The 14,432-nt window shown below is 39.3% G+C and overlaps 1 protein-coding gene across 2 annotated transcripts in view; it reads right to left on the bottom strand.

The window, feature by feature from the left end:
• Positions 1–14,432, bottom strand: part of COP1 (COP1 E3 ubiquitin ligase) — a 163,244-nt gene that overhangs the window by 106,426 nt on the left and 42,386 nt on the right. For both annotated transcript variants that reach the window (XM_042462790.1, XM_042462792.1), the window contains exon 12: positions 1,241–1,384. In XM_042462790.1, the coding sequence (XP_042318724.1) occupies positions 1,241–1,384 (144 nt within the window). The remainder of the gene's footprint in view (positions 1–1,240; positions 1,385–14,432) is intronic.

Raw genomic sequence — 14,432 nt, 5'->3', positions numbered from 1 at the left:
AAACATTTTAATAGAGAGCCAGCATGGTGTAGTGGTTTGAATCTTGACTCTGATTCTGGAGAACAGAGTTGAATTCCTAGCTCGGCAGCCTTAGGGGAAGACAATGCCAAACCTTCTCTGAACAAATCTTGCCAAGTAAATCCCATGACAAGTTCACCTTAGGGTCGCCATAAGTCGGGAATAATTTCACAACAACAAAAACACTACCAACAACAACAGCAGCAGCAAACATTCTAATACTAAATACAGAGGCAGGTACTGCTTTCTACCATATTATTAGGATAACTTAGGCGCAGTACAGACTGCCCCAAAGGAACGGCCTGTAGCCACCCCTTTTTCCGCTGCATTGGGGCCAGGGCATCCCCACAGGCAGCCCTATGGCCCCAATACACCGTTTTTCCAGTCCAAAGAGAAGCACCAAGAAAAGGGGTTCCATGGGGCTTCATGTCCCCAGACACCCCTGATGCTAAAGAGCATCATTGGTGCGGCCATTTGGTTGACACACCAACGATGTGCGAGCCAAAAGGAGCTCTGTTTTGGAGCTCCTTTCCATGCCTTCGCCAGGCTGCCATAAGCAGCCTGGGGCGGTGTGGAAAGTCACGCATGTACCGCTCTGTTTGGACGCGGCACATGCGTGACATCATCATTATGCGCCCCATGTGGACGGCACAGTGTAATGATCCATCCACATGTACTAGGGTTAGGGAGCGTGCAGTTGTTGCGTGCTCCCTAACCTTAGTATTGCCGGGAGCACAGTGCATTTGGGCAGTCAGTACAGCGCCAAAGAAACATAATAAAATAATACTCCCATTTTCCTCGTGAAGTAACAAACAAGGTGTTTTGCATTGCAGGTCTCAAATCAGGGGTATTAATTCAGTTTTTTGTTTTTGGTTTTTGTGAGAGTTAAGGCACAACCAAGTTTCACACCAAGGTGGGTAACCTCTCTTGGATGAATATAACATTAACTGCAAAAAATACTTTGGAAAAGCATTTCTAATTTTCTTGTAGCTTTTAAGAAATCTATAGCAATGTTATCAATACATGAATGAGTGTCCACTGTTGGTAATATAAGAACTGGTGCTGAACCTGAGGCATGAGTTCACCGATTTATTTGTAATAATAATTCAACCGTCTAATTGTGCAAATTAACTGAGATGACCAATAAGAGACTTTCAAGATTGAGGCAGGAGTGTCATATCCAAATACCGACATCTCTATATCAAAGACAAGAAACACATACCTGATTTTGGAATTACAAGTCATTTCATTCTCAGGATAATGAATGTCAACTGCATCCTGAATCACTGTGCCATATTCATAGACTTTAATCTTCTTTGTCACTCCAGCAATGGCAAAATAGTCACAATCCCGGTCAAATTCAATACTAAGAAACAAAGAGGAAGGAAGAAAAAAAACATGTAAGAGATTAAATGTATAAAGGGAGTATGTTCTTGGCTTTGTTGTTGTGATCACACAATTTTTTTTGTCAAGAAAACAAAATTCTTTGGGAATACCATTCTTCAAAAAACAGTTTTTGCAAAACAGTCCTTTCACTTATATCCCTTCTTAGGAAGTCCCTGCCCTCAAATAAGTTTAGGAATTTTAACCAGTGCAGAAACAAAATGAGACAATAAGTAAAGCAAAAGATGCTGTCTGCTCATCTGAGTCTTCAAGTCTTTTCCTACTTATGGCAACTTTAAGGAAAATCCATCACAAGCTTTTCTTCGTAAGAATTGTTCAGAGTGGCTTTGCCTTTGCCATTCTCTGAGGCTGAGTGTGTGTGACTTGTCCAAGGTCACACAGTAGGTTTTCATGTCCAAGTGGGGATTCAAACCCTAGTCTCCAGAGTTGTAATGCTCAAACCACTATGCCACACTGGCTTTCTCACACAATATTATTCTTGAATCAAGATACACAATGCAAGGATTTACTCAACTTTTCAGCATACTCTAAAATGACGCTACTGCAGGCCTACAGTAATCCTGAAGACTATTTCGTATCCAATGTTGGGCAAGTTAAACTATTTCAACTCCATGCTCACTTCTTGATAATATTAACTGAGCCAATGAGCTTTATAAGACACTAACCATTCAAAGCTCCACACATATATTCTCCAACAAGCTGGGCAGCTTTGTTTTGAAGCATTTTTGATTCCTCTCCACCTTCCACATTACTAAATGCACAATGTCATATCTGACAACTCACACTGTGAAATTAAAGGAGAGGATTTGACCTGTGATGTTTGAATGAATATGCTACAAAGCAATTGTCAATTGATTTCAGTTACCATGAAGACCCAAGAGTACCTCTTCATCCCCTGCCACTTTTAAACTGGGAGAGCTAATTTTAATTTAAAATAAGAATGAAACACTTTAGTAGATTTTACTCTTTAACTTTTGTTACAGATTTCACCTCTACTGAAAAACATTACATGGAGACCTGCAAGTTCCTTTGAAGCAGAAGAACTATGCTTAAGCATGTGTCCTACATAGCATTATAGTGAATGCATTAATTCCTGCCAATTAAAATTCATCCCGCACCTACCTTCCAACCTTATGTTGTAATGTAATGTACCTCATGTTATAATATTACATTCCATATTGCCCTCCATCTTCCAGGGTATCGATAGCCAATGAAGTGCAGCAGATAAACACAAAGCATTATTGATATATTAAATAGGATGTCAGATATAATTAGCAAAACATGCATGCAACAATGTTTATCTAATTTCCCTCAAAGTCCTCTTTTTTCCACATCTGGTAAAAACTGCTGGGTGAAATGCAAAGCCCTTGTGTGTCAAAATAAAGGTATTCTATTACAGTACTCTACTGACACTGAAGAACTTTTTCACTGAGATGACAATTTTTCCTGTTTCAAATGCTCAATGACAAGAATCTGTACAAGATTTTTAATGAAGAAATCGCTAATGAATAGACTCTCTGAATACATTACAAAGGGAAATCTTACTATTGTGTATGTTAACATTCTTAGCATTGATATGGAGAGAAATTTATGTAGGATAGGACAGCAACTTAAGATGGACAGGTTCAAAATAACTAGGATGGGAATGAAAGGGATCACCCGGCTTTCCATACCAAGCTGAAATCCACTAAGCACATCTTCCATATTTCTGCTTAAGAATCACAAGAAATTTAAGCAGGAATAAGGTATGACATTTGTATTAGTCCTAACAAAGCTCCCAAAAATACAGTGGATTTTGTACCTTTTAATTTAAAGTTAGGCAACATGAGAGCTCACTGCCCAGAGTACAAAAGCAGAACAACGCAACATTAATAATGTGTAGCCAGGCAGGGGAGGAGGAAGTGACGGTTGGTAGGGCAGAGCAGGGAAGTGGGGGATGAGAAGACCTAGAGGAGTCCAGAGGAAGAGGGTTTCTGCCCCAGGGGCGGGGTAAAAAGGACGAGAGACAGGTGGACGAAAAGGAGGGGCAGTGAACATGGAAGACAGGGACGCGCAGAGGCGGTCACAGTAGAGAGAAGCCGAGTCATCAAGAGCTCAGGATGGGTAGGCTTGTCCAGTTACCCTACAAGGAAAACAATCTGTTGAGGGTAGGGCCTCACATAGAAGTAACCCTGTTGGAGCCTATGAGAGAGGGAGACTTCAGATATCCGGAGGAAGAGAATTGGTGGAGACAGTTGAGGGAAACTCTAGAGGGAGAGTGGGACCCCCGAAGTGACCAGTGGGAACAGCGGCCCGGGCCAGAATTGGAAGAAAAGGCTGAAGTGGAGTGACTGGAAAAGTGCATGGTGGGAAGTCATACAGAGAAAGAATCTGAAGAGCAGCAGTGAAGTATATGAACTGGCGGGAAATGGTATATGAGTGCCTTCGGTGGCGCAACCGAAGACCAGGGTGCCAGGCTGGACTTTGAGGAGAAGTTGTAAAAGTTTGAGTTAAAATAAAGTTTGGAGCATTTAACGACAAGTGCTGTGGTTTTTTGCAACAGAACACCCAATTGGTTACACGTGAGCTGAGGCCATGTCTCAGGGAGTTAACGGCCCCCCCCCCCACATAATAAAATCTAATTAGAAAGAAGCAAATAGATAGTAGCATCCAAACTTCCTCCATGACATTAGTCTGTTAGTGCATTTGCTCTGCTACCTTAAGTGGGAGAACCAGTGTGGTGTAGTGGTTTGAGTGCTAGATTAGGATACTGGGAGACCAATGTTCAAATCCCCACTCAGCCATGGAAACACACTTGGGCAATTTACACTCTTTCAGCCTCAGAGGAAGGCAATGGCAAAACCCCTCTGAAAAAATTCTCCAGCAAAAAATTGTGATAGGTTCTGCTTAGAGTCACCATTAATCAGACATGACTTAAAGGCACACATCATCAATAACAAATCTCAAGTGGAGAGGCAGGAGGAAACTTTGAAACAACCATGTGAAATCCAGACTAAACATGCCTTGTCTGTTTCATCTAGCCCCCAACCTACACTTCTGCCCAAAGTAGATTTAGTAAATCCTTTAATCTGTATGATTTGGCATGACTCTAGCATCTCTAATCTTCACAATGACTGAATTGAGTCCTTAAAGAATGAAATGTTACTGAAACAGGCACCTGTATGTCCCTGTATCCTGTTTCTCTTAAAAGGCTTGTAAACTATTTATGTCTTGCAAGTAAAGGGGCATTAAAGTCTACAAGATTATTCATAAATACAGGCTGACTGGAAACTCTTTCAGAAACATCTTTGGACTAAGCAAAGGACAAATGTTTCTTAGGACTAAAACCAGAGCTGGTTTTGAAAGCTCTGTGGATCCTACGATCTTAATTCCACCACTGCTATTATTAATCCAGGATGTAAAATGCTGCAATGACTAATCTCTTATGCAGTTATTGAGCCACACCAGGATGAAATGGTATAAATACCACTGTTCTTTGGGGATCCAACTACTGAATACCTATGGCACATCTTGTCTTCCAATCCCATCTCTGCACTCACTCTGGGGGGTGGGGAGCATGAATACAACACCTCCAGGCTTGGTTACGAGATGACAAAGGATCTAAATCTAAAAATGTTGGAGAACATCATTCTGGCAAATGCTACACCACATCACTATCCATCATATAGCTCAGGAGAAACAGAAAATCATCCTATGGCTGGATCAAACTGTTTTATCATGGCTTTGAAAAGAAATAGCAAGTGCCCATACAGCCTACATGCTCACAACTTTGGAGGTGTTAATCTGTTGAAATACTTGTTCTCTGGGCCATGATCTAGAACAGTGGTCCCTAAACTGTGCCCTTTAAGAGAATTTGGACTTCAGCTCCCAGAAACTTCAGTCATGTTAGCCAATAGTCTGGGATTCTGGGAGCTGAAGTCCAAAATCCCTCAAAGTGCACAGTTTGGGAACCACTGATCTAGAAGATGAATAATATCATTTCTAAAGTACAGCTTAATACCTCATAGAAATAATAATTATTATGGTTCAATGCCATTTCATGGAAAAATTACGTTAAAAGTATGATTCAGGATTAATCTGTAGAAGGTTCCCAGTGGAACTGCAGTTTGTGGTTCACTCAGTTACTTTGTACACGTTCCTGTCAACTTATCTGGCCTCAAAAAAGAGTTTTTCAACCAGGAATCTATTCTACCACAATGGATTTATTTGTACCACAATGTTGATTGAATTGCTGTGTCAGCTACTGTTTTGTTACCCTGTGGATTATGTTATGCCATGACTAAAATCATGTCAGCTATTCATCGTCTGAAATTCTGTTTATACCATCTGTCTTCTGTTGCTAAAAGAGAATTTTTTCTTTGGTAAAATTCCACATTATGAGAAATAAAAAGCATTTTTCTTACCTGTGAAATTGTTACTATTAGACACACAAGGTTTAAGCAGTTACTCTCATCCTTCCTAATAAGAAGTTAATTTGCCAACACTAAATCAGCATTTAAAAGATGTGCAATAAAAAGCTAATGGACTGTTATAAATTATTTTAGAAACATAATAAACACTAATCAATGTCATTTTTAACTGCAGGTCAGAAGACCAACAACATAGAAGGAAAACCAATGAAGTAATAATCTTATTGATGTTTATTTATTAGATAAAAGGGTAAAATATCAAGTGTTAAGGTGCAATGTTAAATTATGTATTTTCAAATAGTTCAATGGTTTATCATTTTTACACCTTCTATATCTGTGTCTACATCAGTGGACTTTCACTGTATTGTTTACTTTTTATTTGTAATGACCTATGCCTAATAGCAATGAATATTCTACACTGGACTGGACTGGATTGAGTAAAAAAGGGTTTCATATATATATACACACACACAAAGGGTCTGAAAACAGCAAGGGAGTTCAATACCTGAAGGAACCTTTAGAGAAGAAGCATGAGCTTAATAATATGCAAAAAAACAGTATTGTCTTTCTTGATGGTAGCTGGTATCCATTACCTGAGAAATACAAGACCTATTTCTTTCATCACAGTAATCTTATTAGTGTTAACTGCCATCACAACAACTTCAATTTGTGGCAATCCTAAGAATGAAAGACCTCTAAATCATCCTATCATCAATAGCCCTGCCCAGATCTTGCAGATTCAGGGCCATGGCCGCCTTGATTTATCTATCGTCCTCATTTCCTGCTGCATTCTATTATTATTATTATTATTATTATTATTATTATTATTATTATTTATATAGCACTGTAGATTTGCACAGCGCTGTACATAAAAACAATAAATATAAAAGAGTAAACCTGCCTATGGTGTATAATCTAAGAAATAATAGGATAATACATATAAAATATATAGCAATACAGGAAATGGTTCAATAAAACAGGCAACAAAAGAACATCTACTTCTACCTTACAAAGCATTACTGTCTTTTCTAATGAGACATGTCTTCTCATGATGTGCCCCAAAGCACCACAGTCTCAGCTTAGTTATCTTGGCTTCTAGAGAGAGATCAGGCTTGATTAGCTTAAGAATCCATTTATTTGTCTTTTTAGCCATCAATGGTATCAACAGTAACCTAGTGTATCCTAATTCAATTTATCCAAGCCATGAGATAGAATGGAAAGAGAGGACAATAGCTGAGCCGAAAAAAAATCAGCCAATGACCCTTTGCTGACTAATGTCACATTCTGTATCACAAAAAAGTAACTCATTTGAATGAGTTTATCAAATGAAACAAGATAGATATGGCAAAAAAGGAGAGTTAGGAGCAAAACTTTCTTTTCCAAGAGTGATCCAAGTCCCCACCAACCACACCGTTGGCTTTCAAGGTGGCTGGAGTACGCGTGTGATGACCGCACTGCACGGCTTCAAGCTGTGCTGGTGGTTACTTCTTTTTTTACTGTTTCCCCCATCATTCCTACACACTGTTGCAGGAACAGACCACTGGCAACTGCCATCCCATTCGATGGCCATTCCTGTAAACCTGCACACAGTCACATGTGAAGCGCTCCACTGGGACAAGGCATCAGTGCAGAGGCGTGCCCATGCAGATGCCGGCAAGCTACAATCAGCCCCCCCCCCCCCCTCATCCCATGCCCCCTCTTTGACTGTTTTGTCTATGTTTTACTTATCTCCATGGGAAATGTCACGATTACTCTTTTGGCCATTGCCACCCCCACCGCTGGGGTACAGCAGCTCCATCCCTTCTAAATGCACTCCTGCAACAGAGCGTTTATATGCATAGAGTTAGGCTTTAGATAGAGCACCCTTTTAGAGCAGCATATAGAGATACAAGTGAAGGTGCACACTTTCCAGGAAGAAGCGGAAAAATCCAGCTCTTTTTTAAGCCAGTTTTTCTCCCCATAGTATGGCTTGGGAGTAGTTTCTGCCTAGCTTCAAAGCATGTATCATCTAAATGCCCCGCCTCAAAGCCAGCCTGAAACCTGCTTATTTTGACTGTTTCACCTCTTATATTTGTTAAATGTGACACTTTTGCTCCTTTGGGATTTTGGTTCTTTTGAGATTAACAAAACCACAATAAATTATGGAAAATGAAGACAGGCTGCTCAGTGCTATACAAAATAAAGAGAAATCATGCAAGTTTTCCTAAATTTGCAGAAATTTAACTCTTCCTGTACAAAACCTGTACCTTAAAACACTCTCTTCAGCATACAGCATACAAAGCACTGAGACTTCAGTAGATGGTATGTGTGTGTGCAAATAAGGAAACCATAGTTCACACAAAATATTAGCAGAAGTTTATTTCTTCAGGATGAAAAAGATGACCTCCACAAAATTTTAATCAACTTCTGAAGTATCTTGATATATGTTTTTAAAGAGGCTACAAATTAAGTTTAAATTAAAATAGTCATCTAATTATTTGCAGCTGGAGACTCCTTTGAAGCATTAAGTACTTTAATAGGAGATGCCATCTCCAAAATATCAGGAGCTAAAAATCATGAACTAAATAAAAGAGGTCCCACTGATAGCTCAATAACTTTCATTTATTAACTTCCTAAAATCAAAGTATGCAAATGTGATCCCTAAAAATTAAAACTCTCTCAAGCATACATAATAGAGCTATTTTCTAATTAATCACGGAACAACTAATAGTAATCCCCATGAAATTCACAATGTAACTTCTGTTCACCACATGAAGACCATACAAAAAATGGTGTAAGAAGGCTGTACAATTACACAAGAATTTCAAGCTGATTCTGTTAATTTGAATGCATACTTTGGAGCTGTGGATCTCAACTATGGACGGCTTCAGCTTACAAAAACCCTAGCTGTTTTTGCTACTTTGTAAAAATCCTGGTTCGACAAAGAGTGTGGGTATAAGGAAAAACTTCTCAGATTATCCCTTCTTAAGTACAGAGACAAATGCAAGCAAAGCCTTGTTGGCATACTGTATATACTCATGTACAAGTCAACCTCATGTATAGTTGAGGGAAAGTTTCAGGATCAAAATCATGGATTTTGGTATGACCCGTGGATAAGTCAGGGGTAAATTCCTGGTGCTAGAGGAGAAGTTTTAACATTGGATTGACAAAGGAAGGAAATGCAGTTAAATGGGAAGTTTCTCTGGTGGGAAGTGAAGGCTTTCAAATTAGACTGGGAAAGAAAAGGAAGTGGAGCTAAAAAGGGTGTTTCTTTGGTGGGAAGAGAAGGCTTTCAAATTAGACTAGGAAGGGAAAGGAAGTGGAGCTAAAAGTTAAAAGATTGGGAAACTCTTTCACACACATACTCCTGCCTTGAGGCACGAAGAGTAGGGGCATCACAGAGGTGCTAGTTTCAGGACCTTTCTAACCAGTTTTAGTGTACTGACCCATATATGTAGACCCAGGATTTTAGGATCAATTTTTGGGCATACATTTCTTGACTTATAGTCAAGTATATATGGTACTTACATCATAAAAAAAAAGTACAAGTTCCTCATAACAGTCACAGAAAGACAACAAAACTTCAACTCCTATGTTGCTAAATGCATCTTTTAATAATAAGCACCATATTATTCTGGGAGTTGGTATCTGGCTCCTTGTGTTCCCGAGCTCATGTCCCCAGTTGTGACATCCCTTTTGAGGTATGGGAAATCTAGCACTCGTGATAGATCCATTGAGTTTCAGAAAAAAGGGCTCTACCTTGGGAACCAGTGACATAATTGATCATATTTTCTATCTCAAAAATGACATGGCTCCTAGAAATGACAACATTCCCACTTAGGAATATGGAACAGGTCGAGACTATTGCACAGGAAATTATGACAACAGTAAAGAATGAAGTAACTATTTTAATCCATCAATCATCTTGGGATATCAGGAAAGCAATGCAAATTAAACCACAATATTAAATAAACAAATAAAAACACAAATCCCTATAAAAAGAAACCAGAAGCAAAAAACAGAAAGGTAGGGCATCTATAGAAAAATCGTGAAATGCATAAAAACATAAAGCATAAACCATAAGTCACAGAGGTTTTAACGTAGCACCAAACATTAAGCAGTCTCAGTATCAATTGAGCTTCAATGCAAGAAGGCCTTCTCCCTAGTTTTAAGAAAGCAAGTTCCCCTGGCAAAGGAACCAAGACCAAGCACAACTGAAGACCTTAAGACACAGACAGGTAGGACAAGGAGAGGTGATCCTTCAGATCTTTTGAATTGAAGTTGTTTAAGACTTTGAAGTGTAAATAGCAAAACTTAGCAATGCCTGGCAATAAATGCACTGCCAATGTAACTCGTTCAGGAAGGGCTTAACATGGGTCCACCTAGCTGAAGAAAAGGTTAAAGTTCTGGCAGCTCTGTCTACATTATTTGAAGTTTCCATTTTCAATGGAAACCCTACATACAACATGCTATTATAAACGAATCAGAACGTTATGAGAGCATGGGACACCATCCAGGGTGCATTTTATAGGAAAAACAGCAGAAGCGGATTAAGGACATTTTGAAGTCATTTGAGCATCAAATGACAGAGGCAGTACTCTAAGGTGCTCCTTTTCTTTCAGAAAGAGTACAGCCGCCTTTAGAACAGAATAAACACCTACTTCTTGAACATAAGAACCACCATGCCTACATCTTGTCAGGATTCACCTTAAGTTTATTGGCCCATCATCCAGCTTATTACTATCTCCAGACACTTTTCCAGCCTTTGCAGTTTCACCTGCATCAAATAAGAGAGATAAAGCACGTCTTCATCAGCATACTGAAGGCATTTTACTCCAAATCCCAATGACTTCACCCAGTGGCTTCATATTTGCCTGGGAAAGGGGGAGATGAAGCCTTGCAAAACCTCACCATACCATGTACTTCTTCAGAATTCATTGTCTTTTATTCAGACATAGAGTGCACCCTTCTCATCCACAGGGATTCTGTTCCACCCACTGACACACCTCTCGCAGATGGGAAAAGCCACAGAAGCTCAAATCCATATTAGTCAATAGGTCACGATGTGCCTGCATGAGTGCTGCTCTGTGCACGTGCTACCACTGACTAAGGAAGGCTGGGTGATCTGTAGAACTCCAATCCGTAAGTGGCTTGTCTGCCAATACTTTAATATACTGCCCATGCCACTGATTCCCCCCCCACACACACACACACACACTAAATAGTGATTTTCTTAACACTTGGAACCTCTATTAACTGTGACCATATAAAGAGTACAATTATTATTTTATTTCTGTTCTGCCTTTTTCTTAGCATGGTATCTAAAACTGCTTGTAACATTTAAAGTAGCTTATTTTTCAAAAGTTAAAAATAATTAAATCATAATTCTGTTTAAAGAGTATATGATTAAAACCATTTAAAATAGATTTTAAACATAACTGAAATGATAAATGATTTTAAAAAATGTATCTCTTACCAATATATGTTAATTTCCATGCACTATTGTTAACTGCCATTAAGTCAATTTCCACATATGGAAACCTTATGAATGACAAACATTCAAGACATTCTGTCATTAACAGACCTGCTCAGATCCTGCAAATTCAGGGCTGCAGTACCTTGATTACTGTTATTAATTACTATTAATTCTGTCCTCCTCCTCCTGTTTTTCCTCAAGAACTGGGACTCAAAGTGGTTCACAATTTAAAAGAACAATACAATTAAAAACATACAAAAAGTTCCAGAGTCTAGGAGCAGCCACTGAAAAGGCCCTCTTTTGTGTCCCCACTAGCCACACTTGTGATAGTGGTGGGAGTGAGAGAAGAGCCTCTCCTGAGGATCTTAGAATTGTGCCCCCAAAACTAACTGGCACCCAATGGAACTTTTTCAAAGTTGTAATCTGCTCCAGTTAACAGTCTGGCTGCAGATCTTTGGACCAGCTGAAGTTTCTGAACACTCTTCAAAGGCAGCCCCAAGTACAGCATATTATAGTAGTACAAATGGGGTATGATCAAGGCATGTACCACCATAGCCAGATCTGGCATCTAAAGGAATCAGCATAGTTGGTGTACAAACTTCAGATGAGCAAAAGAATGCCTGCCACAGATGCTGGCGAAACGTCAGGAAGCAACTTTTCTAGAACATGGCCACATAGCCCAAAAAACCCACAAAAAACAATGCCTGGCTGTTGCAGAAATCAATACCTTCAGGTTCAAAGCTGAGTCCAGGAGTACTTCCAAACTGTGTCTTCAAGAAGAGTGTAATCCTACTTAACAAAGGCTGAATCCTTATTTCCTGATCTGCCATCTGATTGACAGGAGCACCTCTACCTTGTCTGAATTATGTTTTAATTTGTTTGCTCGCCTTCAGTCTATTACTGATAACAGACACTGGTTTAGGACCAGAACACCCTCCTTGGATTAGAATGGAAAGGTATAGCAGAACAGAGTTGGGTGTCATCGGCATATTGATGGTACCGCAACCCAAAATTGTTGACAACATCTCTCTGCAGTTTCATGTATGTGCCTAATAAGGAAGGGGTCAAAAAAAGAACCCTGGGGAACCCCACAGGTCAACAACCAGTAGATTGAACAAGAGTCCACCAGCACCACCTTCTGGGTTCAACTCTCCAGGAAGGAATAGAGCCACTATAAAACAGCACCTTCAAGTCCCATCCACTATCTAGCAAGGCGGCCCACAAGCATACCATGTCCACAGTACAGAAAGATGTGGAGAGGTCCAGCAGAACCAAGAGCGACACAGTCCCCCGTCCAGTTCCCCACTAAGATGACCAAAACCGTCTCTGTCCCATACCAAGCCTGAAATCACATTGAAATGGATCTAGACAATCCTTAGGGGTGCAGACATACCACTGCTCGACCCCTGCAAGTGGGAGAACTGAGGCGACAATTGAGTTTATTGTGGGAGTACTGCCTGTAGCACCCACCTGCCAAAGGATGCCTCCGCAGACTCAAGTGCTTTCAAATGATAGTGATGCACAAATGCTGATGGATATTCACACATGTTGCTGCCCTACAGATATCTATGATAGATGAGTTTGTGGCCAGGGCAGCAGAGGTAGCGGCACTATGAGAGGAGTGAGCTAGCTATCACCAATCCCGCGAATGGCTGAGAATGGCAAAGGGTGATGCAAGTTCTAATCCAGCTTGACACTGTGGAGTTGGATACTTTCCTTCCCATTGATGATAGCTGGAATGAAATGAACATCTGATCCAAAACTCTGATTCACTTGCTGAGGCTTATGTAAATTCTGAGTTCCCTTCTGACATTGAGTATGTGCCAGATCTTCTCCAAGTCCTTAGATGGGTTTGGACAGAAGGTTTACGAGAATGAGCTCTCATCTCTTGTTCAATTAAACATACAGAATATTCCTGTCCCAATATCCAGTTTGAACAATTAGAAAGATAGTGTATCATAAATCTTGAGGGAAAAACAAGGTTTTCTACTCCAACATTAATAATTCTAAGATATGATTTCCATAATAGTCTTAACTATTTTCTGAACTGAATCATTTAGAATAATTTCCAAACATTAAAGAGTTGTATTTGGGCTTCAATACCACACTCACAGTTCTAATTCTTTCAAAGAGAGAAGTCTGATTTATTATTTTGCTCTCATTTTGGTAAACCATTTTAAAACAATAGTTCAAATGCTATTTTTATACAGATTATATAGGTATAGACTATCCAATGAACATTTAGAGGAGCAATTTCCATTTACTCCTTAATAAATATGAGCAAGACTGACTTATCTTCCAAAAGACTAGCTTATCTTAATGGCTTATCTTCTAAAATTGTTACAGACTGCCAAAATAAAGCTGCTTCGGGTCTCTTTGGAGGTATGCTATTTAAATGATGCATGCATCCTAAGAGTCCGGAAGCTGCACCAAAAGCTGCACTCCAGTGCTTAGGAATGGAGTGTGGCTTTGGTGCGACCTCTGGACTCTTATAACCCATGCATCATTTAAATAGCATACCTCCAAAGAGACCCGAAGCAGCTTTATTTTGGCAGTCTGTAACAGGCCATAATCAGTATATTTCTGTATCTAATATTTTGAGTTATATCTTATTAGTTTTATATATAATTGCTCATGTTCTATCACTTCATAGTGTGAAGATTTTTAAACAGAGTAACTGTTCATTTACTCCTGAGTAAATCCCCTTAGTACTAGCACACATACTAACATTTCCAGTGGTTCCAAAGGTATCACAAATAATGGAGACAATGTATGGTCTGGGCAGTTAGCCTTTGTCAATATCCAATTGTCATCAGTGCCACCCTTGGACAATTTATATATACGAACTACATTCAAAATAAATACTGCATCTAAATTAGTTTTTAAAACTCTATTATGGTCACTTAATATTTTCAAATATACTTTTCAATATTTATAATAGATATACAGACTCTTTCAGACACACATCTACTGCACACAAGCACTTTTAAACATCCCCCCAAAGGTCCACAAAAAGTCATTCTTGTCTTTATGTAAATTATAGAGTATTCTATCTCTAACATTCTGTTCAATCACTGTACCCAGTAACAGAAAAAAAATTAATCTTCATTTAAGTTTTTGATCTATATGATGTTGGTCTATGTGAT

The sequence above is a fragment of the Sceloporus undulatus genome, chromosome 4 (assembly GCF_019175285.1).
Source record: "Sceloporus undulatus isolate JIND9_A2432 ecotype Alabama chromosome 4, SceUnd_v1.1, whole genome shotgun sequence".
NCBI lineage: Eukaryota > Metazoa > Chordata > Lepidosauria > Squamata > Phrynosomatidae > Sceloporus > Sceloporus undulatus.
This window is presented reverse-complemented; position numbering and strand designations above follow the sequence as displayed.